Below are 25,359 nucleotides of genomic sequence, written 5' to 3' on the forward strand. Positions count from 1 at the left end.
GTGGTTAGAGGAGGCAGGTAGTCTAGTGGTTAGAGGAGGCAGGTAGCCTAGTGGTTAGAGGAGGCAGGTAGCCTAGTGGTTAGAGGAGGCAGGTAGCCTAGTGGTTAGAGGAGGCAGGTAGCCTAGTGGTTAGAGGAGGCAGGTAGCCTAGTGGTTAGAGGAGGCAGGTAGCCTAGTGGTTAGAGGAGGCAGGTAGCCTAGTGGTTAGAGGAGGCAGGTAGCCTAGTGGTTAGAGGAGGCAGGTAGCCTAGTGGTTAGAGGAGGCAGGTAGCCTAGTGGTTAGAGGAGGCAGGTAGCCTAGTGGTTAGAGGAGGCAGGTAGCCTAGTGGTTAGAGGAGGCAGGTAGCCTAGTGGTTAGAGGAGGCAGGTAGCCTAGTGGTTAGAGGAGGCAGGTAGCCTAGTGGTTAGAGGAGGCAGGTAGCCTAGTGGTTAGAGGAGGCAGGTAGCCTAGTGGTTAGAGGAGGCAGGTAGCCTAGTGGTTAGAGGAGGCAGGTAGCCTAGTGGTTAGAGGAGGCAGGTAGCCTAGTGGTTAGAGGAGGCAGGTAGCCTAGTGGTTAGAGGAGGCAGGTAGTCTAGTGGTTAGAGGTGGCAGGTAGCCTAGTGGTTAGAGGTGGCAGGTAGCCTAGTGGTTAGAGGTGGCAGGGTAGCCTAGTGGTTAGAGGAGGCAGGTAGCCTAGTGGTTAGAGGAGGCAGGGTAGCCTAGTGGTTAGAGGTGGCAGGTAGCCTAGTGGTTAGAGGTGGCAGGTAGCCTAGTGGTTAGAGGTGGCAGGGTAGCCTAGTGGTTAGAGGGGGCAGGTAGCCTAGTGGTTAGAGGAGGCAGGGTAGCCTAGTGGTTAGAGGTGGCAGGGTAGCCTAGTGGTTAGAGGAGGCAGGGTAGCCTAGTGGTTAGAGCGTTGGACTTGTAAACGAAAGGTTGCAAGATCGAATCCCCGAGCTGACAAGGTAAAAATCTGTCGTTCCGCCCCTGAACAAGGCAGTTAACCCACTGTTCCCTGGTAGGTCGTCTTTGAAAATAAGAATTTGTTCTTAACTGACTTGCCTAGTTAAATAAATGTGTAAAAAATAAAAATATAAAAATCACCACACTGGGTGTTGCAGCTACAAACACGTACGATTCACAGAAACACCTTCTGACTAGGTGGAGTCACCTCCTTGTATTTCTAGCATAAACAATCAGTCTCTGTTGCTAGGCATGACCAGCTCTGTGTGCGTCGGGGCCTGTAACCACAAAGCACAGCAGAGCCATACCTAGGCATGGCCAGCCTCTGTGTGCGTCGGGGCCTGTAACCACAGAATGCCTCGCAGTGAGAGTGCTGATGGAGACCGAGACTCTGTGGATGCAGCCGCAGCCTTTGGAGACACCACACACACACACACACACACACACACACACAGCCTTGACCTGGTGTGAGTGGGGGTTTAACCCCACTGATGGTGTGACATGCTAATGTGTTTTATAATGGACTGTTCTATGAGCAGGGATAGGAACTGAAACAGGGAGAGGTGGTTGGTAACTAGGTTACTACAGTCCCTTCCTAGGGGAGAGAGGTGGTTGGTAACTAGGTTACTACAGTACCTTCCTAGGGGAGAGGGGTGGTTGGTAACTAGGTTACTACAGTACCTTCCTAGGGGAGAGGTGGTTGGTAACGAGGTTACTTCCTAGGGGAGAAAGGTTGTTGGTAACTAGGTTACTACAGTACCTTTCTAGGGGAGAGGTGGTTGGTAACTAGGTTACTACAGTCCCTTCCTAGGGGAGAGAGGTGGTTGGTAACTAGGTTACTACAGTCCCTTCCTAGGGGAGAGAGGTGGTTGGTAACTAGGTTACTACAGTACCTTCCTAGGGGAGAGGGGTGGTTGGTAACTAGGTTACTACAGTACCTTCCTAGGGGAGAGGGGTGGTTGGTAACTAGGTTACTACAGTACCTTCCTAGGGGAGAGGGGTGGTTGGTAACTAGGTTACTACAGTACCTTTCTAGGGGAGAGAGGTGGTTGGTAACTAGGTTACTACAGTACCTTCCTAGGGGAGAGGGGTGGTTGGTAACTAGGTTACTACAGTACCTTCCTAGGGGAGAGGTGGTTGGTAACTAGGTTACTACAGTCCCTTCCTAGGGGAGAGGGGTGGTTGGTAACTAGGTTACTACAGTTACCCAACATGAATAGAATTGTTGCCAGGAAGAAGGAAAAAAATAATTCCATTGCAAAATAATGCTTTTAATTAATTGATGGCGAAGGCTAATATACTTCCTAGGGTATTAAATCCTTAATACCAGTCAATGTGCTCCGAAGGCTAATATACTTCCTAGGGTATTAAATCCTTAATACCAGTCAATGTGCTCCGAAGGCTAATATACTTCCTAGGGTATTAAATCCTTAATACCAGTCAATGTGCTCCGAAGGCTAATATACTTCCTAGGGTATTAAATCCTTAATACCAGTCAATGTGCTCCGAAGGCTAATATACTTCCTAGGGTATTAAATCCTCAAGCAGCTTGGAAATGAGTGTTTTTTTGTTTTACTCGCGTTAAAGACGTAAAGTCCTTTTTATAAGGGGCTTCAGCTAAGTGTACCCCGAAGGGCAAAATTGTTGAAGATTGTGTTGATTGTCCCCGTTTCCAGTGTGCCAGCAGAGAGGGGATTCTTTCTCCACAACAGAGTAAAGACGGCTCCTTCTTCAGGACAAAGTAGCGAGGCTGATGTGCATCAAGCTGCTCCAAGGAGTTGGATACTTTTGACTTCCCAACAGCAGCGGCTCACTTTTTTTGAGCCGGCCAATTTAGAAACAAATGATTTTGTGTTCGTCAGGCCCAGTCCTTAGCATTTCTACTGTCTTCCTAGTCAAGATCAACATATTCAGCCCCTGTGTCATCTATAGTATAAAGATTTGGAAGTGATTGATAAGAGTTATGATGTGTAATTTGGTGCGTTTCAATTGAGCTTTATTCAGATGCACTTGGAAACAAAACATTGTTGCCATCTCTTCACATCGGAGAGTTACAATGTTACTCACCTGTGTACAGTAGGAAACTATGTTACTCACCTGTGTACAGTAGGAAACAATGTTACTCACCTGTGTACAGTAGGAAACAATGTTACTCACCTGTGTACAGTAGGAAACAATGTTACTCACCTGTGTACAGTAGGAAACAATGTTACTCACCTGTGTACAGTAGGAAACAATGGTACACTCACCTGTGTACAGTAGGAAACAATGGTACACTCACCTGTCTACAGTAGGAAACAATGTTACACTCACCTGTCTACAGTAGGATACAATGTTACACTCACCTGTCTACAGTAGGAAACAATGGTACACTCACCTGTCTACAGTAGGAAACAATGTTACACTCACCTGTCTACAGTAGGAAACAATGGTACACTCACCTGTGTACAGTAGGACACAATGTTACACTCACCTGTGTACAGTAGGAAACAATGGTACACTCACCTGTGTACAGTAGGAAACAATGTTACTCACCTGTGTACAGTAGGAAACAATGGTACACTCACCTGTGTACAGTAGGAAACAATGGTACACTCACCTGTGTACAGTAGGAAACAATGGTACACTCACCTGTGTACAGTAGGAAACAATGGTACACTCACCTGTCTACAGTAGGAAACAATGGTACACTCACCTGTCTACAGTAGGAAACAATGTTACACTCCCCTGTCTACAGTAGGAAACAATGTTACACTCACCTGTCTACAGTAGGATACAATGTTACACTCACCTGTCTACAGTAGGAAACAATAGTACACTCACCTGTCTACAGTAGGAAACAATAGTACACTCACCTGTGTACAGTAGGAAACAATAGTACACTCACCTGTCTACAGTAGGAAACAATAGTACACTCACCTGTCTACAGTAGGATACAATGTTACACTCACCTGTCTACAGTAGGAAACAATGGTACACACCTGTCTACAGTAGGAAACAATAGTACACTCACCTGTCTACAGTAGGATACAATGTTACACTCACCTGTCTACAGTAGGAAACAATGGTACACTCACCTGTCTACAGTAGGAAACAATAGTACACTCCCCTGTCTACAGTAGGATACAATGTTACACTCACCTGTCTACAGTAGGATACAATGTTACACTCACCTGTCTACAGTAGGAAACAATAGTACACTCCCCTGTGTACAGTAGGAAACCGAGTGGTCATCAATAAGCCACGTCAATCACACATGAAACGAGTCATGACCCCACAATTAGTTCAAATTACTGTAAACATATACTGCATGATGTTCATAGATTTTAACTGTAAAAATAGTGAAATATTTTGAGCTTTGGAAACCAGTGTTTTCATTAAATGCATTGGCACAGATCTTGTTTCACAGGAGCATTGTAAATAATAATCTTTGTCTCAATGAACCAGCCTCAATTAATTTTGTTTTATTTACTTATTGAATTTGATTGTCCAACCCACGAGTTTTATAATTTCTTCATTGTGTGGCCGTCCTCTTCCCACCGCTGTGGTGCTGAATCACAGCAGGGGTGGGGCGGGCCGGCCTGGTCATGGCTAGAAGGGCTCCATCTTTTGTCAAATTAACATCAGAAGTTATATATATATATATATATATATATATATATATACTGCTCAAAAAAATAAAGGGAACACTTAAACAACACAATGTAACTCCAAGTCAATCACACTTCTGTGAAATCAAACTGTCCACTTAGGAAGCAACACTGATTGACAATAAATTTCACATGCTGTTGTGCAAATGGAATAGACAACAGGTGGAAATTATAGGCAATTAGCAAGACACCCCCAATAAAGGAGTCGTTCTGCAGGTGGTGACCACAGACCACTTCTCAGTTCCTATGCTTCCTGGCTGATGTTTTGGTCACTTTTGAATGCTGGCGGTGCTTTCACTCTAGTGGTAGCATGAGACGGAGTCTACAACCCACACAAGTGGCTCAGGTAGTGCAGCTCATCCAGGATGGCACATCAATGCGAGCTGTGGCAAGAAGGTTTGCTGTGTCTGTCAGCGTAGTGTCCAGAGCATGGAGGCGCTACCAGGAGACAGGCCAGTACATCAGGAGACGTGGAGGAGGCCGTAGGAGGGCAACAACCCAGCAGCAGGACCGCTACCTCCGCCTTTGTGCAAGGAGGAGCACTGCCAGAGCCCTGCAAAATGACCTCCAGCAGGCCATAAATGTGCATGTGTCAGCATATGGTCTCACAAGGGGTCTGAGGATCTCATCTCGGTACCTAATGGCAGTCAGGCTACCTCTGGCGAGCACATGGAGGGCTGTGCGGCCCCACAAAGAAATGCCACCCCACACCATGACTGACCCACCGCCAAACCGGTCATGCTGGAGGATGTTGCAGGCAGCAGAACGTTCTCCACGGCGTCTCCAGACTCTGTCACGTCTGTCACATGTGCGATCCCTTTTTTTTAACCTTTTATTTAACCAAGTCAGTTAAGAACAAATTCTTATTTTCAATGACGGCCTACAGTGGGTTAACTGCCTTGTTCAGGGCCAGAACAATGGATTTTTACATTGTCAGCTCTGGGATTCGCTCTAACCACTAGGCTACCTGCCGCCCCTGGCTGGACCCCTTCTAGCCATGACCGGCTGGCCCTGGTGTTTGTTGACAGCCATCTTGTGTTATTTTTTAGGCCTAATTAAAATGTTCATGTCTAGGCTAAATTACATTAGAGAGGCTTAGATTTGTATTTGAAAAGCAGCTGTTTTTTGTTATTTATTAATTAAAATGTTCATACAAATAGCCTTTAGGACAGGTCGTTCGCTAATTATATTATACAAATATTATTTGTTTTATTACTGTGTAGGTGACTTGTTCTAGGTTAAAAAAAAAAAAAATTTTTTTTTCTCTAAATGATATTAATTTATGATTTTTATAGCAAGGATGAAGATAACTGACAATGTTTTGCTTTTCAATAAAACCTGTCGTGATGGTATATGAACATCGTTCTACTTTTTTTTATTACAACATTACAGGCTAATTTTAATTTGTGTTAAAATGAATTACAATAATGTGATTTGGAGCACCGTGGGTGCTAACCATAACGCTTTATCCACCCAATTTGGGATGTCATGTACATTTCTCAAATATCCGGTAGATTAAAAATCTTGCAGGTCACGTTGTCCTAACGGAAACCTTGGTGTGTGAGAGTACTGAGTGCCGCTGCCCCTGCAGTCATAACTCTACTGTCGTAACAACCTAGCAGGCAGAAGGGAGCAGTGGAGAGGTATTGAGGACCTTTCTGTCAGACCTGCAGTGTTGCTGCTGGCTGACTGGGCTCAGCAGTTCCTGGACTGCACTGCTGGCTGACTGGGCTCAGCAGTTCCTGGACTGCACTGCTGGCTGACTGGGCTCAGCAGTTCCTGGACTGCACAGCTGGCTGACTGGGCTCAGCAGTTCCTGGACTGCACAGCTGGCTGACTGGGCTCAGCAGTTCCTGGACTGCACAGCTGGCTGACTGGGCTCAGCAGTTCCTGGACTGCGTGCGCTGCTGGCTGACTGGGCTCAGCAGTTCCTGGACTGCGTGCGCTGCTGGCTGACTGGGCTCAGCAGTTCCTGGACTGCGTGCGCTGCTGGCTGACTGGGCTCAGCAGTTCCTGGACTGCGTGCGCTGCTGGCTGACTGGGCTCAGCAGTTCCTGGACTGCGTGCGCTGCTGGCTGACTGGGCTCAGCAGTTCCTGGACTGCGCTGCTGGCTGCTCTGGGCAAAAGTTGCCTGTAGACAGAATCTGCGTCCCAAATGGCACCCTATTCTCTAGGACTTTGGTCAACAGTCGTGCACTAGGGAATGGGGAACCATTTGGGATGCTGCCCGTGACACCAATAAGATCAACTTACTCTCGCCAAATTCCCCTTTGGTTTAAGACACCTTTCTCTTTAGCCTGATGTTAATTGGCTCAGGACACCTTTGTCTTTAGCCTGATGTTAATTGGCTCAGGACACCTTTGTCTTTAGCCTGATGTTAATTGGCTCAGGACACCTTTGTCTTTAGCCTGATATTAATTGGCTCAGGACACCTTTGTCTTTTGCCTGATGTTAATTGGCTCAGGACACCTTTGTCTTTAGCCTGATGTTAATTGGCTCAGGACACCTTTGTCTTTAGCCTGATGTTAATTGGCTCAGGACACCTTTGTCTTTAGCCTGTTGTTAGTTGGCTCAGGACACCTTTGTCTTTAGCCTGATGTTATTTGACCCTCTTTCATTTTTCTCTTCCCCTCTCCCCTGCTCTCTCTCCTTCCCTCTCTCTGTAGTAACTGATGTGGAGTTGAAGCGGCTGAAGGATGCCTTTAAGAGGACCAGCGGCCTGTCCTACTACATGGCCCAACAGTGCTTCTACAGAGAAGTACTGGGAGACGGAGTCCCTCCGAAGGTTGCAGAGGTAAGACCCAGAACATACAGACACACCTTAACCATATGTACATTCTACCGCAATCAGCCCGACTAACCGGTGTGTGTATACAGCCTTGCTACAGTCTTTTTTACTGTTGTTTTTATTACTTTACATATCTATTGTTCACCTAATACCTTTTTTGCACTATTGTTTAGAGCCTGTGACAAATAAACTTTGATTTGATTAGAGGGGAATGATGGAGTGCTGTCTGTGGAATTTGATTTGATTAGAGGGGAATGATGGAGTGCTGTCTGTGGAATTTGATTTGATTAGAGGGGAATGATGGAGTGCTGTCTGTGGAATTTGATTTGATTAGAGGGGAATGATGGAGTGCTGTCTGTGGAATTTGATTTGATTAGAGGGGAATGATGGAGTGCTGTCTGTGGAATTTGATTTGATTAGAGGGGAATGATGGAGTGCTGTCTGTGGACTTTGATTTGATTAGAGGGGAATGATGGAGTGCTGTCTGTGGAATTTGAGTCCCCCTGTAATAAGGGTTTCTAAACCAGGAGTCTGGGGTTGTGTTCCAAATGGAACCCTATTCCCTATTAAATGGAACCCTATTCCCTATTAAATGGATCCCTATTAAATGGAACCCTATTCCCTTTAAATGGAACCCTATTCCCTATATATGGAACCCTGTTATCTATTACATGGAACCCTGTTATCTATTACATGGAACCCTGTTATCTATTACATGGAACCCTGTTATCTATCACATGGAACCCTGTTATCGATCACATGGAACCCTGTTATCGATCACATGGAACCCTGTTATCGATCACATGGAACCCTGTTATCGATCACATGGAACCCTGTTATCGATCACATGGAACCCTGTTATCGATCACATGGAACCCTGTTATCGATCACATGGAACCCTGTTATCGATCACATGGAACCCTGTTATCGATCACATGGAACCCTGTTATCGATCACATGGAACCCTGTTATCGATCACATGGAACCCTGTTATCGATCACATGGAACCCTGTTATCGATGAAATGGCCTAAAGAAAGAATGAGCTCATTAGAAAGACCGAGATGGATCCTATCCCTTAGACATGGACATCAACATGTTTCCTTCGTTTCCTTTACAAGCATCTGCATGACATTACATTGGCAGGACATGACATTGGCATGACATGACATGACATAACATTGGATTTACATTAGATGACATTGGGTCCTAGATCCGTTCATTGAGGCTACTTCAACTCGGAGTGGTCATGCTTTCAGCCTATTGAGATTGACCCTCAGTCATTTGTGTGCATCCCAACTACAAACCAGTAGTTCACTATATAGGGAATAGGGTGCCATTTGGGATGCCGGCCATTGTCGCTGTGTTAGGTTGACCCCAGTGACTCGTGATATAAAGTCGTTTTAGACTACTCCAGTTCATACTGTAGCTAGCTGGTTTAATGCTTTTCCCCAGTTGGTTGTTCAATATTTCTAGTTCCACTTTCCAATCAGATGCTCTCTCTCTCTTCCTGCTCTGGTTTCTGTCCAGTTAGGCTGAATGAGGAACTACCCATACTGTCAAAGGACTATTCCCAATTACACACGCACGAAAGCACGCACGCACGCACACGCAAACACACACATGCTACCTGACTGACTTTTTCAGTGACTAAACACTAATTGTGTGTGTGTCAAAGTCAGTGACTGGGTCATCAAGGCTGACTGACGTAGGCGTATTCTGCGGTGGACATTGTTTTGAGGAAGTGAAATAAAATGCTTGGCCTGTGTTCACAATAGTAACCCAACCCGTAGGGCTTGGTGTTTGTCATTCCATTGAAACAGTCTTGGTGACATTCAATCAAAGACCTTTTAGATCTGCAAAAATACATGTTTGGTTCAACATACTCAGCAACAAGAAATCAAAGTTAAAAGTGCAATATGCAGAAATCGCTCCGCCATTTCCTGGTTGCAAAAATGTGAATTGTGCTCCTAATTTCAGTTTGTGACAAAACAAGCAATGTATAGTCTAGATAATCATTGTACCAAATAAACTGCTGTGCATTAGTTTTTTAGTCTTTCTTTACATATTGCAGGTTTAAAAGTCCAAACAATAAAATGTGTTAATACCAACATGCTCTCCAGCTGGCCCAGGAAAGCTGGCTATTGACTTGGATTGAAAACAGCTGGCCCAGGAAAGCTGGCTATTGACTTGGATTGAAAACAGCTGGCCCAGGAAAGCTGGCTATTGACTTGGATTGAAAACAGCTGGCCCAGGAAAGCTGGCTATTGACTTGGATTGAAAACAGCTGGCCCAGGAAAGCTGGCTATTGACTTGGATTGAAAACAGCTGGCCCAGGAAAGCTGGCTATTGACTTGGATTGAAAACAGCTGGCCCAGGAAAGCTGGCTATTGACTTGGATTGAAAACAGCTGGCCCAGGAAAGCTGGCTATTGACTTGGATTGAAAACAGCTGGCCCAGGAAAGCTGGCTATTGACTTGGATTGAAAACAGCTGGCCCGGGAAAGCTGGCTATTGACTTGGATTGAAAACAGCTGGCCCAGGAAAGCTGGCTATTGACTTGGATTGAAAACAGCTGGCCCAGGAAAGCTGGCTATTGACTTGGATTGAAAACAGCTGGCCCGGGAAACCTGGCTATTGACTTGGATTGAAAACAGCTGGCCCGGGAAAGCTGGCTATTGACTTGGATTGAAAACAGCTGGCCCAGGAAAGGTGGCTATGGATTGAAAAGGGCACTTGGTCTCTCCTGCTTGATTGTTAATCAATAGGCTAGCAGAAGGTTGTGCTGGCAGCTTTACAACAGGAGGATGTTAACTTCACGACTTCCTAGTCCACAAATAGGCACAGTCTGCGTCCTAGATGGCAGTATGTTCCCTTTTTATAGTGTACTACTTTTGACCAGGACCCATAGGGAATAGGGTACACTACTTTTGACGAGGACCCATAGGGAATAGGGTGCAGTTTGGACGTGGCTATAGTGTTCAAACAGGCAGGAAGGCAGACATTTTATATTTGACTTTTACCAGCGAGACAGCAGCAAGTCAGATTCACTCTGAGATTTAAAGTGCCTCAGCTGTACGATGGTAGTAGACAGACGGGTTCAATGGAGGAGCTGCTATTATACTGAGTGTCGCTGCAGCCACGTCCTTCGCTAGTTTTATTCTTAGATGTCTGCTTCCCACAACAACGTGTGATTTTCAGAGAAAGTGGGACATTTATACCTAGCTGCTCAAAAAGGCTGTGTGGGTGTGTTGAATGTTTAACTAAGGAGTGTAGTGGTAGTGTTTGGGTCAATCAGGTAGCAGACTCCAGCCAGGGCTGTTAATCTTGTGGCATTGGGAGACCCTCCAGCTATGTCCATCACTAGGTCTGACAGCAGGGCCCGGCTAGGGGCCGCTCGTCACTGTGGTTAGTGGGACAACAGGGCCCGGCTAGGGGCCGCTCGTCACTGTGGTTAGTGGGACAACAGGGCCCGGCTAGGGGCCGCTCGTCACTGTGGTTAGTGAGACCACAGGGCCCGGCTAGGGGCCGCTCGTCACTGTGATTAGTGGGACCACAGGGCCCGGCTAGGGGCCGCTCGTCACTGTGGTTAGTGAGACCACAGGGCCCGGCTAGGGGCCGCTCGTCACTGTGGTTAGTGGGACCACAGGGCCCGGCTAGGGGCCGCTCGTCACTGTGGTTAGTGGGACAACAGGGCCCGGCTAGGGGCCGCTCGTCACTGTGGTTAGTGAGACCACAGGGCCCGGCTAGGGGCCGCTCGTCACTGTGGTTAGTGGGACCACAGGGCCCGGCTAGGGGCCGCTCGTCACTGTGGTTAGTGGGACAACAGGGCCCGGCTAGGGGCCGCTCGTCACTGTGGTTAGTGGGACAACAGGGCCCGGCTAGGGGCCGCTCGTCACTGTGGTTAGTGGGACCACAGGGCCCGGCTAGGGGCCGCTCGTCACTGTGGTTAGTGGGACCACAGGGCCCGGCTAGGGGCCGCTCGTCACTGTGGTTAGTGGGACAACAGGGCCCGGCTAGGGGCCACTCCGTCACTGTGATTAACACAGAGGGAGGGAGTCAGGCCACACATTACCATACGCATCATCATCATCAGGATTTCGTCATACATCGTTGTTAGTGTTTGGCATCTTTTCCCTGGTAAGCCAAATGTTGTGAATCCGTTCATTATTTTAATGTTTTTATTATTTTATTTCACCTTTTATTTAACCAGGTAGGCCAGTTGAGAACAATTTCTCATTTACAACTGCGACCTGGCCAAGATAAAGCAAAGCAGTGTGACAAAAACAACAACACAGTTACACATGGAATCAACAAACGTACTGTCAATAAAACAATAGAAAAATCTGTATACAGTGTGTACAAATGAAGTAAGACAATAAATAGGCCATAGTGGCGAAATAATTACAATTTAGCAATTGACACTGGATTGATAGATGTGCAGATGAGGATGTGTAAGTAGAAATACTGGTGTGCGAAAGTGCAGAAAAAACAACAAACAAATATGGTGATGAGGTAGGTAGTTGGTTGGATGGGCTATTTACAGATGGGCTGTGTACAGCTGCAGCGATCGGTAAGCTGCTCTGACAGACGATACTTGAAGTTAGTTAGTGAGGGACATATGTCTCCAACGTGTGATTTAAAAAATATATATAAATGTTTTTATACAAATTTTGCTATTCGTTCCAGTCATTGGCAGCAGAGAACTGGAAGGAAAGGCGGCCAAAGGAGGTGTTGGCTTTGGGGATGACCAGTGAAATATACAGTTGAAGTCGACAGTTTACATACACTTAGGTTGGAGTCATTGAAACTCGTTTTTCAACCACTCCACAAATTTCTTGTTAACAAATAGTTCTGGCAAGTCGGTTAGGACATCTACTTTGTGCATGACACAAGTCATCTTTCCAACAATTGTTTACAGACAGATTATTTCACTTATAATTTACTGTATCACAATTCCAGTGGGTCAAAAGTTTACATACACTCAAATTAAATGTATTTATAAAGCCCTTCTTACTGTCAGGACCTGGTTACGAACTCGGGTCTCAGGTGAGAGAAACAGTCACTGAGCCACTAATTGTCGGCAGAAGATGAGGCAGACACAGCAGTACTTGAGACGGTGTTTTAATAAAGTAAAAAGGAAACTACTTCAGGCAAAAATATAAATCCACAACGTCAAAAGTAAATCCAAGAGAAAAAAGGTATATCCTCCAAGTCATAATGTAAATCCACAAAAGTGGTAAGTACAGCAGGGAAAAAACCTCAAAAGAAAAATCTAAATAAATAAACGAGAACAAAAACAGAGTACCTCAAGAGAATCCAACAGGAGAAACAAAAGTTCACAGCATGGCTGGGGCTGGGTGCTAACATTCAAACACAGAGCAAAGAACTGAGGAAAACTAAGGGTTTAAATACATTCAAGGGAAACGAGGCACAGGTGAAAATAATAACTGGAAATAAGGGAAAACAAAAGGGTCAAAAAAGCACAATGGGGGCATCTAGTGACCAAAACCGGAACAATCCTGGCCAAATCCTGACACTTACATCAGCTGATGTCTCAAAGTGCTGTACAGAAACCCAGCCTAAAACCCCAAACAGCAAGAAATGCAGGTGTAGAAGCACGGTGGCTAGGAAGAACTCTCTAGAAAGGCCAAAACCTAGGAAGAAACCTAGAGAGGAACCAGGCTATGAGGGGTGGCCAGTCCTCTTCTGGCTGTGCCGGGTGGAGATTATAACAGAACATGGCCAAGATGTTCATAGATGACCAGCAGGGTCAAATAATAATAATCACAGTGGTTGTCGAGGGTGCAACAGGTCAGCACCTCAGGAGTAAATAATCATAGCCGATTATTCAGAGTATCTCTATCTCTCCTGCTGTCTCTAGAGAGTTGAAAACAGCAGGTCTGGGACAGGTAACACGTCCGGTGAACAGGTCAGGGTTCCATAGCCGCAGGCAGAACAGTTGAAACTGGAGCAGCAGCACGGCCAGGTGGACTGGGGGCAGCAAAGAGTCATCAGGTCAGGTAGTCCTGAGGCATGGTCCTAGGGCTCAGATCCTCCGAGAGAGAGAAGGAAAGAAAGAATTAGAGAGAGCATACTTAAATTCACACAGGACACCGGATAAGACAGGAGAAATACTCCAGATAAATCAGACTGACCCTAGCCCCCCGACACAAACTATTGCAGCATAAATACTGGAGGCTGAGACAGGAGGGGTTGGGCCTTTAAACAGCATTGAAAATTCCCTAAAATTAAGTCATGGCTTTCGAAGCTTCTGATAGGCTAATTGACATCATTTGAGTCAAGTAGAGATGTACCTGTGGATCTATTTCAAGGCCTACCTTCAAACTCAGTGACTCTTTGCTTGACATCATGGGAAAATCCCCAAAAATCAGCCAAGACCTCAGAAAATTGTAGACCTCCACAAGTCTGGTTCATCCTCGTAAAACTAACCATCCTACCGATCCTCGACTTCCACGATGTCATTTACAAAATAGCCTCCAACACTCTACTCAACAAATTGGATGCAGTCTATCACAGTGCCATCCGTGTTGTCACCAAAGCCCCATATACTACCCACCACTGAGACCTGTACGCTCTCGTTGGCTGGCCCTCGCTTCATATTCGTCGCCAAACCCACTGGCTCCAGGTCATCTACAAGTCTCTGCTAGGTAAAGCCCCGCCTTATCTCAGCTCACTGGTCACCGTAGCAGCACCCACCTGCAGCACGCGCTCCAGCAGGTATATCTCACTGGTCACCCCCAAAGCCAATTCTTCCTTTGGCCGCCTTTCCTTCCAGTTCTCTGCTGCCAATGACTGGAACGAACTGCAAAAATCACTGAAGCTGGAGACTCTTACCTCCCTCGCTAGCTTTAAGCACCAGCTGTCAGAGCAGCTCACAGATCACTGCACCTGTACATAGCCCATCTGTAAATAGCCCATCCAATCTACCTCATCCTCATACTGTGTTTATTTATTTATCTTGCTCCTTTGCACCCCAGTATCTCTTCTTGCACATTCATCTTCTGCACATCTACCATTCCAGTGTTTAATTGCTATATTGTAATTACTTCGCCACCATGGCCTATTTATTGCCTTACCTCTCTTATCCTACCTCATTTGCACATGCTGTATATAGATTTTCTACTGTATTATTGACTGTTTTGTTTACTCCATGTGTAACTCTGTGTTGTTGTATGTGTCGAACTGCTATGCTTGATTTTGGCCAGGTCGCAGTTGCAAATGAGAACTTGTACTCAACTAGCCTTCCTGGTTAAATAAAGATTAAATATATATATTTTTTTTAATAAATCATTTGGGAGCAATTTCCAAATGCCTGAAGGTACCACGTTCATCTGTTCAAACAATAGTACGCAAGTATAAACACCATGGGCCCACGCAGCCGTCATACCGCTCAGGAAGGAGACACGTTCTGTCTTCTAGAGATGAACGTACTTTGGTGCAAATCAATCCCAGAACAACAGCAAAGGACCTTGTGAAGATGCTGGAGGAAACGGGTACAAAAGTATCTATATCCACAGTAAAACGAGTCCTATATCGACATAACCTGAAAGGCCGCTCAGCATGGAAGAAGCCACTGCTCCAAAACCACCATAAAAAAGCCAGACTACGGTTTGCAACTGTACATGGGGACAAAGATTGTGCATTTTGGAGAAATGTCCTCTGGTCTGATGAAACAAAAATAGAACTTTTGGGCCCTAATGACCATCATTATGTTTGGAGGAAAAAGGGAGAGGCTTGCAAGCCGAAGATCACCTTCCCAACCGTGAAGCACGGGTGTGGCAGCATCATGTTGTGGGGGTGTGGGGGTGCTGCAGGAGGTACTGGTGCTCTTCACAAAATAGATGGCATCATGAGGCTGGAAAATTATGTGGATATTTTGAAGCAACATGTCAAGACATCAGTCATGAAGTTAAAGCTTGGTTGCAAATGGGTCTTCCAATTGGACAATGACCCCAAGCATACTTCCAAAGTTGTGGCAAAATGGCTTAAGGACAACAAAGTCAAGGTATTGGAGTGGCCATCACAAAGCCCTGACCTCAATCCTATAGAAAATGTTGTGGGCAGAACTGAAAAACTGTGTGCGAGCAAGGAGGCCTACAAACCTGACTCAGTTACACCAGCTCTGTCAGGAGGAATGGGCCAAAATTCACCCAACTTATTGTGGGAAGCTTGTGTAAGGCTACCTGAAACGTTTGACCCAAGTTAAACAATTTAAAGGCAATGTTACCAAATACTAATTGAGTGTATGTAAACTTCTGACCCACTGGGAATGTGATGAAAGAAATAAAAGCTGAAATAAATCATTTTCTCTACTATTATTCTGACATTTCACATTCTTCAAATAAAGTGGTGATCCTAACTGACCTAAGACAGGGACTTTTTACTTGGATTAAATGTCAGGAATTGTGAAACTGAGTTTTAAATGTATTTGTCTAAGGTGTATGTAAACTTCCGACTCAACTGTACCTGCTGTAGCGCGTGCTACGGGTGGGTGGTGTTATCGTGACCAGTAAGCTGAGATAAGACAGGGCTTTACCTAGCGAAGACTTATAGATGACCTGGAGCCAGTGGGTTTGGCGACGAATATGTAGCGAGGACCAGCCAACGAGAGCATACAGGTCGCAATGGTGGGTAGTGTATGGGGCTTTGGTGATGGATGGCACTGTGATAGACTGCATCCAATTAGCTGAGTAGAGTGTTGGAGGCTATTTTGTAAATTACATCGCCGAAGTCAAGGATCGGCAGGATAGTCAGTTTTACGAGGGTATGTTTGGCAGCATGAGTGAAGGATGCTTTGTTGCGAAATAGGAAGCCGTTTCTAGATTTCATTTTGGATTGGAGATGTTTGATATGAGTCTGGAAGGAGAGTTTAGTCTAACCAGACACCTAGGTATTTGTAGTTGTCCACATATTCTAAGTCAGAACCGTCCAGAGTAGTGATGTTGGGCGGGTGCGTGCAGCGATCGGTTGAAGAGCATGCATTTAGTTTTACTAGCATTTAAGAGCAGTTGGAGGCCATGGAAGGAGAGTTGTGTGGCATTGAAGCTTGTTTGGCGGTTTATTAACACAGTGTCCAGAGAAGGGCCAGAGGTATACAGAATGGTGTCGTCTGCGTAGAGGTGGATCAAGGAATCACCCGCAGCAAGAGCGACATCATTGATGTATACAGAGAAATGAGTCGACCCGAGAATTGAACCCTGTGGTACCCACATAGAGACTGCCTGAGGTCCCGAAGAACAAGCCCTCCGATTTGACACACTGACCTCTATCTGAGAAGTAGTTAGTGAACCAGGCGAGGCAGCCATTAGAGAAACCAAGGCTGTTGAGTCTGCCGAATGCGTATTTATACGCTCTGATGAAGGAAGCCTATATAGCATAGTTAATGAGTTGTGAGTCCAGTATAGGCAGTGTGTTGACCACATCTCAAAGCTTCTTCTCCTTTTCTTTCTATCTCAATCACTTTGTCAGCGCTTATGCTGCTATGTACAACAGAAAGGGGCTGGGCTGTAGCCAGCGTGAGTAGCTTGATTTGAAAGGAAATGTTTTAGGTCTATACATTTTAGTCTTTTTTGGCAGCGTTTCCAGAGGGTAATTCATTTAGGACTTCACTGTCATGTTCAGGTGAAATGTGTCCCACGGAAATAGTGATATGCAGCTATTGCAGTGCCCTAATATAGGTGTGTCTGTCTCTCTCCTCTCTCTCTCTCTCTTTTAGTGGTTCAGTTTGTCGTCTTGTCATATTCATTTTGGCCTGCCACTATTTGTGCACATGGTTCCTGGTTCCTAAGAAAGTTGAATGTGTGCATAATCATGTTCGATAATATGCAGAACATGTCCTCAGGAAGTTGAAATATGTTATCAGGGCAATGTTCAGGCCAAGCAGAGTTAAGTCAATATTAAAGCGTTGTCTAAATATACCGGCTTTGAATAAGTAAATTCTAATGCCAATACTTGTGCATTTTTAAAAATGATACTCAAAATGAATAAGAAATGTTAATTTAAAACATCTAATTAAATATGACCGTATTAAGGTGTTATGTTGAGGGTTCTTCTGTTTGTACTGTGACTGACTCCGGCTGGCTGTGGGACCACAGAGACCACTGCCACAGGCTCTCCAGCACGCCCCAGGCAACCAGGAGACACGACAAGTGCTGGCAAGAGGGACGCCTCCCAGTCACACACCCCACAACCAGGGCAGAGGTAGACGGCCATTGGGGGGGGGGGTCCCTGTCGGCTCTGACCGTGACAGTGGCACATTGATGAATGGGGATCACACTGGCTCCAGTGTAGCTGGGATTCCTGTGCTGCAGCAGGCAACCATAACCTAGCAGCTCTCTAGTATTTACTATGAAATAGTGTACTTGTGTAAGGGTTATTCAATAAGGAATAGCGCTTTCCATTCAGTTTTTCTCTACATTTTTTGGGGGGGTGTCACCCTAAATCTCAATTTTAGGGGGGTGTCACCCTAAATCTCAGTTTCTTTGGGGGGGGGGTGTCACCCTAAATCTCAGTTTCTTTGGGGGGGGGTGTCACCCTAAATCTCAGTTTCTTTGGGGGGGGGTGTCACCCTAAATCTCAGTTTCTTTGGGGGGGGGTGTCACCCTAAATCTCCGTTTTTTGGGGGGGGGGTGTCACCCTAAATCTCATTTTTTTGGGGGGGGGGGGGTGTCACCCTAAATCTCATTTTTTTTTGGGGGGGGGGGGTGTCACCCTAAATCTCAGTTTTTTTGGGGGGGGTGTCACCCTAAATCTCAGTTTGTTTGGGGGGGGGTGTCACCCTAAATCTCAGTTTTTTGGGGGGGGGGTGTCACCCTAAATCTCAGTTTTTTGGGGGGGGGTGTCACCCTAAATCTCTTTTTTTTGGTTGTCACCCTAATTCCCGAATGGCACTATGTAGGGCAGGGTTCCCCAACTATCAGCCCGGCCCGCGGGTTATTTTTATTTATTTCCCCCCCCCCCCCAAGTTTTCGGATTTATTGTTGGACAGACTGTAAAAACACCAGTGAATCAGCACCAAGTTGTTTTAATTGTTGGACATCTGTTCCGAAGATTTCACACGCATAGTAGACACACTGAGGGGACAAAAATATTAGGAACACCTTCCTAATATTGAGTTGCACCCCCTTTTGCCCTCAGAACAGCCTCAATTCGTCAGGACATGGACTCTACCAGGTGTCAACGCATTCCACAGGGATGCTGGGCCGTGACAGTTGTCATGTTGGCCGTTCTTGTTACACACGGGAAACTGTTGATTGTGAAAAACCCAGCAGCGTTGCAGTTCTTGACACTCAAACCGGTGCGCCTGGTACCTACAACCATACCCCGTTCAAAGGCACTTTAAATATTTTGTCTTTCCCATTCACCCTCTGAATGGCACACATACACAATCCATGTCTCAATTGTCTCAAGACTTAAAAATCCTTCTTTAACCCCGTCTCCTCCCCTTCACCTACACTGATTGAAGTGGATTTAACAAGTGACATCAATAAGGGATCATAGCTTTTACCTGGGAAGACTTTCCACTAGATGTTGGGACATTGCTGCGGGGAAACATTCAGTATCAACAATAGAGAATCAGGAAGGGGGCGAAATACTTTTTCACGGCACTGTATACATATACACACGTATATATACAGTATACACAGGCCTAATATCCCAACATCAGAGCCCAACCTCACTAATGTTCTTGTGGCTGAATGGAAGAAATGTTTCCCCACAGCAATGTTCCAACATCTAGTGGAAAGCCTTCCCAGAAGACTGGAGGCTGTTATAGCAGCAATGTTCCAACATCTAGTGGAAAGCCTTCCCAGAAGAGTAGAGGCTGTTATAGCAGCAATGTTCCAACATCTAGTGGAAAGCCTTCCCAGAAGAGTAGAGGCTGTTATAGCAGCAATGTTCCAACATCTAGTGGAAAGCCTTCCCAGAAGAGTAGAGGCTGTTATAGCAGCAATGTTCCAACATCTAGTGGAAAGCCTTCCCAGAAGAGTGGAGGCTGTTATAGCAGCAATGTTCCAACATCTAGTGGAAAGCCTTCCCAGAAGAGTAGAGGCTGTTATAGCAGCAATGTTCCAACATCTAGTGGAAAGCCTTCCCAGAAGAGTGGAGGCTGTTATAGCAGCAATGTTCCAACATCTAGCGGAAAGCCTTCCCAGAAGACTGGAGGCTGTTATAGCAGCAAAGGGGGGGACCAACTCCATATTAATGCCCATGATTTTGGAATGAGATGTTGGACAAGCAGGTGTCCACATACTTCTGGTTGTGTGCGTATATATGTGTGTTCATACCATCTTTTCTTTCTCTGTACTCTCCTCCTCTCCCTGCAGGTCATATACAACTCATTTGGAGGCACGTCTAAAGGACTACACTTTAACAACCTCATCATTGGCCTGGTGCTGCTGACTAGAGGACGAGATGGGGAGAAGGCCAAGTGTATGTTCTCTCTCTCTCCAACTTTCATTATTCTCTCTCTCTCTCCAACTTTCATTCTCCTCTGTCTTTCTCTCTCTCTCCAACTTTCATTATTCTCTCTCTCTCTCCAACTTTCATTCTTCTGTCTCTGTCTCTCTCTCTCCAACTTTCATTCTCTCTCCAACTTTCATTTTCTCTCTCTCTCTCTCTCTCTCAATAAATTGTGTGATTTGATGTGTGTGATGCAGCATGATGACTAGTAATGGACCTTCAGACTGCAGCTACTCTGGCTTGTCTGAGTCTGCCTGCCACTGATGAGACCAACCTGCCTTCCAGAATGAACTCATTAACTGTGTGTGTGGTGTGTCCAACCACAGACCTCTTCAGCCTGTTTGCCAGTGAGTCGGGCGGCTATGCGGTGCGAGACGACATGGAGGCCGTGCTACGGGCGTTGGACGGGGAAGTCCCGCCGTCTCTAAGGAAGTGCTTCAACGAGGTCAGTCACAGATTACTGTCACCTGTCACCTGTCAATCACCCAGACTGACACTTTGACTGACACACAATACACTCCTCCTCTCTAGTCATCACTCAGTCGGAGGTTCCGGTCACAGTGTGTGTGTGTGTGTGTGTGTGTGTGTGTGTGTGTGTGTGTGTGTGTGTGTGTGTGTGTGTGTGTGTGTGTGTGTGTGTGTGTGTGTGTGTGTGTGTGTGTGTGTGTGTGTGTGTGTGTGTGTGTATTTACACAATACACCCTTCCAAGAATAATAATAATATCATTAGCAAACTGCAGATTACCTCTTTAACATAAAACAGTAGCATGTGTATGTATATATATATATATATATTTTTTTTTTTTAAATCCCAGCCCTCGTCCTCGCAGGAGGCCTTTTGCCTTTTGATAGGCCATCATTGTAAATAAGAATTTGTTCTTAACTGACTTGCCTAGTTAAATAAAGGTTAAAGGTAAAAAAATATATAATCGTGTAAATAACTGCCGGTCTCATGGTAATTGGTCGTTAATTAACATAAACACATTTGGCATCTCCTGGCTTCCACACATCCTACAAGCCACTGATGCAGACGTTAGGAACATCTACATAAAAATAAAAAAAAGTCTAATAAATCCATGTAATATAGTCTACACCATCGCAATAAATCCATTATGTATTTTAGACCGGTCTAAAGAAACATTATGACATGAAGAAAATGTATTGTACAGAATATAGACTGGCCTTCTGTGTCATCTGGCTATGAGCCAGGCCCTAAGCTTGTTCTATTAGACGGCTTAAAAGACCCGTGAAATTAATTTATATGATTTTATAGTAAAAAGAATATAATTAAATGTAGTTATTTTTTGTAACTTTAGTTGTGAATGAATCAAACCTTAGAATGTCTTAGATATCAAACCATAAATGGGCTGCATGATGCGACCTATATAGGTTATTGATGATTTGAGGAAGTCGCAACAAAAATAATAATACTTCCGTTCTGTTCCTCGCCTCAGGCTGTTCTCTCATCAAGTTATCATATCACCCGTAAGACTATTCTCAATTTAATCCTCTCTTTGCTAATTTGTCAAAATTTGTTTTGGTTTAGAATGGCCCATTTATCAAATGGGCGGGGACAGGAACAGAGGCAGAGGCAGAGGCAGAGGCAGAGGCAGAGGCAGAGGCAGGGGCAGGGGCAGAGGCAGAGGCAGGGGCAGGGGCAGAGGCAGAGGCAGGGGCAGGGGCAGAGATATTATCTTTATGCACTGGAATATCAAATGAGGCCACTTTCCTGCCATTTAATTTTTCACTCATGTTGTGTCGGCTACTCTGGTTGTTTCACTCCACACATCAACCTCTGTTTTGAGGAGCATGTAGCCTCTCGCTGCGGGACAGCTGATATTCCGCCACGGGCTCTCCAAACCCGTTCCTGTAGCTACCCTGTGCTTCAATTTGGGGAAACCGAGTGAAATCTGTTCGGGGAACATCGATAGTAACACGTTTTCACAACGAAACAACATATTTGATTTAAACTGTTGCCAGCCCCTCTGTATGCGCGCTGGAGAAAGGAAGGAAGGGAGGAGATGGAAGGTAAAGGTAATGTTGTCCGCCTATTTATGAAAATATAAAACAAATGCCCTTATTACCAGGCTATTCTAAATCAAATACATATTCACTATAATTGTAGATGAACTCTGTAAGCCGCCCTGCTCAATCACTGAACCGACATTATCACCTAGGCCTGTACAGTTCTCTGCCGTTGTATAACGACACAATTATTATTTTAATTCGCGGTTTTTATCAGACTAATTACACATTTTGTTGTGTTACAGCCTGAATTAAAAATGGATTTCATACATTTTTTTTCTTCGTCTCCTTTTTTTCTCTCTCCCAGCCTCACACAATACCTCAAAATGGCAAAGTGAAAATATGTTTTTTAAATTGTTGCAAATTTATTGAAAGTGAAACACAGAAATATCACATTTACATAAGTATTCACACCCCTGAGTCAATACTTTGTAGAAGCACCTTTGACAGCGATTACAGTCTTTCTAAGTTAGTCTCTAAGATCTTTCTACACCTAGATTATGCAACATTTGCCCATTTATTCTTTAAAAACTTCTTCAAGCTCTGTCAAATTGGTTGTTGATCATTGCTAGAGAGACATTTTCAGGTCTTGCCATACATTTTCAAGTAGACCTAAGTCAAAACTCAGCCACTCAGGAACATTCACTGTTTTCTTGATAAGCATAAAATGTAGATTTGGCCTTGTGGTTTAGGTTATTGTCCTACTGAAAGGTGAATTAATCTCCCAGTGTCTGGTGGAATGCAGACTGAACCAGGTTTTCCTCTAGGATTTTGCCTGTGCTTATCTCCATTCTGTTTCTTTTTTATCCTGAAAAACTCCCCAGTCCTTAACGATTACAAGCATAGTCATAACATGATGCAGCCACCACTATGCTTGAAAATATGGAGAGTGGTACTCAGTAATGTGTTATATTGGATTTGACCAAACATAACACTTTGTATTTAGGGCAAAAAGTTAATTGTTTACCACATTCTTTGCAGTATTACTTTCGTGTCTTGTTGCAAACAAGATCCATGTTTTAAAATATTTGTATTCTGTTTAAGGTTTCCATCTTTTCACTTTCTCAATTAGGTTACTATTGTGGAGTCACTACCATGCTGATCCATCCTCAGTTTTCTCCCGTCACAGCCATTAAACTCTGTTTTAATGTCACATTTGGCCTGATTGGGTGATACCTAGTCACTTTGTAGTATTGATACACCATCCAAAGTGTAATTAATAACTTAATTTTTTTATACCCATCTACCAATTGATGCCCTTCTTCTTTGAGAGAAATTGGAAAACCTTCCTGGTCTTTGACTGCAGGGACCTTACAATTATCTGTATGTGTGGGGGTACGGAGATGAGGTAGTCATTCAAAACTCATGTTAAGTGTGGGGGTACAGAGATGAGGTAGTCATTCAAAACTCATGTTAAGTGTGGGGGTACGGAGATGAGGTAGTCATTCAAAACTCATGTTAAGCAATATTATTGCACACAGTGAAAGTCCATGCAACATATTATGTGCCTTCTAGTTTTTACTCCTTAACTTATTTAGTCTTGTCATAACAAAGGGGTTGAATACTTATTGACTCGAGACATTTAAGCTTTTCTTTTTAAATAATTTGTAAAAAATTATATATATATATGACACACACACACACAGTACCAGTCAAAAGTTTGGACACCTACTCATCCAGGGTTTTTATTTTTTATATTTTCTACATTGTAGAATAATAGTGAAGACAAACTATGAAATAACACGTATGGAATCATGTAGTAACCAAAAAAGTGTTAAGAATCTAAAATGTATTTTAATTTATTTAATACTGAACTTTTGACTGGTACTATACATATATATGCCTGCTTTGATATCATGTGGTCTTGTGTGTAGGCCAGTGACCAACAAAAATCTAAATTTAATCCATTTTAAATTTGAGCTGTAAGACAACAACATTTTGTAAAAGTTTAGGGGTGTGAATACTTTCCCGAAGGAACTGTAGTTCATGCATAAGATCTAATATTCATTAGTGTTTTTTTTTTTTTAAATGAATCGTCAGCTTAGAAAACACTGTCCATTTTGTCGTCAGGCTTCGTAAATAACATCCGCAACGACCATGTTTTACACTCACTTTCAAAGTGTTTTTGGCATTTGCATTGATGGCATTTGCATTGATGTCAGAGTGGTTCACAGAGACAAATAGCACCCTGAGTACCAGGCCATCAGTGACCCGTCGATCGCTAGCGAGCTGGCTACTACCAACGCATGTACGGAGTGCATAAAAGGAGATTACCGTGACTCAACGGTCACGTGGAATTTTACTGCGGTCATGACTGCTGGTGTGGCGGTAATATGGTCACCGAAACCGCCCTAGTTGCTAGTTCCTTACTAATTAGTGACTTTAATTCGTCAATCAAGTACAAAGGAGGAGTGAAAACCCGCGGCCACTTGGCCTTCCTCGGGATGAGTTTGACACCTGTGGTCTAGGTCATAGAAAAAGAGCAAGTGTTCCTAATGTTTTGTACACTTTTGTATTTGTTTGTAACTCTATTGGCCAATGACACTTCCACAATACACCTATAATATAAACGCTAATCCCTGTCCGTCTCCCATGTTTCCTCCCGCTACCTCCTTTATGATTTGGTAACAAGTTGTTGATGTTTTTTTGTTTCTTTTGTCTCAGGGGGAGAAAGTCAACTATGAACGCTTTAAGAACTGGCTCCTTCAGAACACTGAGGCGTTCACCTTCTCCCGTTGGCTGCTCTCCGGAGGCGTGTCTGTCACCCTCACAGACGACAGCGACACGCCCACCTTCTACCAGACTCTGGCCGGAGTCACACACTGTGAGTGACCGCTACCGTACTCCCCTCTAGAGGTCCAGTCCTACCCTGTAAATAAACTGTTGCTACTGAAAGGCTTCTATGGAATGTGGTGTTCATCTGGGTAAAGTCATTTGGTATTTAAGGCTTCTATGGAATGTGGTGTTCATCTGGGTAAAGTCATGTAGTATTTAAGGCTTCTATGGAATGTGGTGTTCATCTGGGTAAAGTCATTTGGTATTTAAGGCTTCTATGGAATGTGGTGTTCATCTGGGTAAAGTCATTTGGTATTTAAGGCTTCTATGGAATGTGGTGTTCATCTGGGTAAAGTCATGTAGTATTTAAGGCTTCTATGGAATGTGGTGTTCATCTGGGTAAAGTCATGTGGTATTTAAGGCTTCTATGGAATGTGGTGTTCATCTGGGTAAAGTCATTTGGTATTTAAGGCTTCTATGGAATGTGGTGTTCATCTGGGTAAAGTCATGTAGTATTTAATGCTTCTATGGAATGTGGTGTTCATCTGGGTAAAGTCATGTAGTATTTAATGCTTCTATGGAATGTGGTGTTCATCTGGGTAAAGTCATGTGGTATTTAAGGCTTCTATGGAATGTGGTGTTCATCTGAGTAAAGTCATGTAGTATTTAAGGCTTCTATGGAATGTGGTGTTCATCTGGG

At 44.5% G+C, this 25,359-nt stretch overlaps 1 protein-coding gene across 2 annotated transcripts in view; it reads left to right on the top strand.

Annotated features, from left to right (window-relative positions):
- The window catches only part of usp32 (ubiquitin specific peptidase 32), a 101,607-nt gene that overhangs the window by 29,617 nt on the left and 46,631 nt on the right, over nucleotides 1-25,359 (top strand). For both annotated transcript variants that reach the window (XM_071358083.1, XM_071358084.1), the window contains exons 2-5: nucleotides 7,258-7,385; nucleotides 19,724-19,829; nucleotides 20,186-20,304; nucleotides 24,549-24,708. In XM_071358083.1, the coding sequence (XP_071214184.1) occupies nucleotides 7,258-7,385; nucleotides 19,724-19,829; nucleotides 20,186-20,304; nucleotides 24,549-24,708 (513 nt within the window). The remainder of the gene's footprint in view (nucleotides 1-7,257; nucleotides 7,386-19,723; nucleotides 19,830-20,185; nucleotides 20,305-24,548; nucleotides 24,709-25,359) is intronic.

This window comes from Salvelinus alpinus, chromosome 21 (assembly GCF_045679555.1).
Source record: "Salvelinus alpinus chromosome 21, SLU_Salpinus.1, whole genome shotgun sequence".
NCBI lineage: Eukaryota > Metazoa > Chordata > Actinopteri > Salmoniformes > Salmonidae > Salvelinus > Salvelinus alpinus.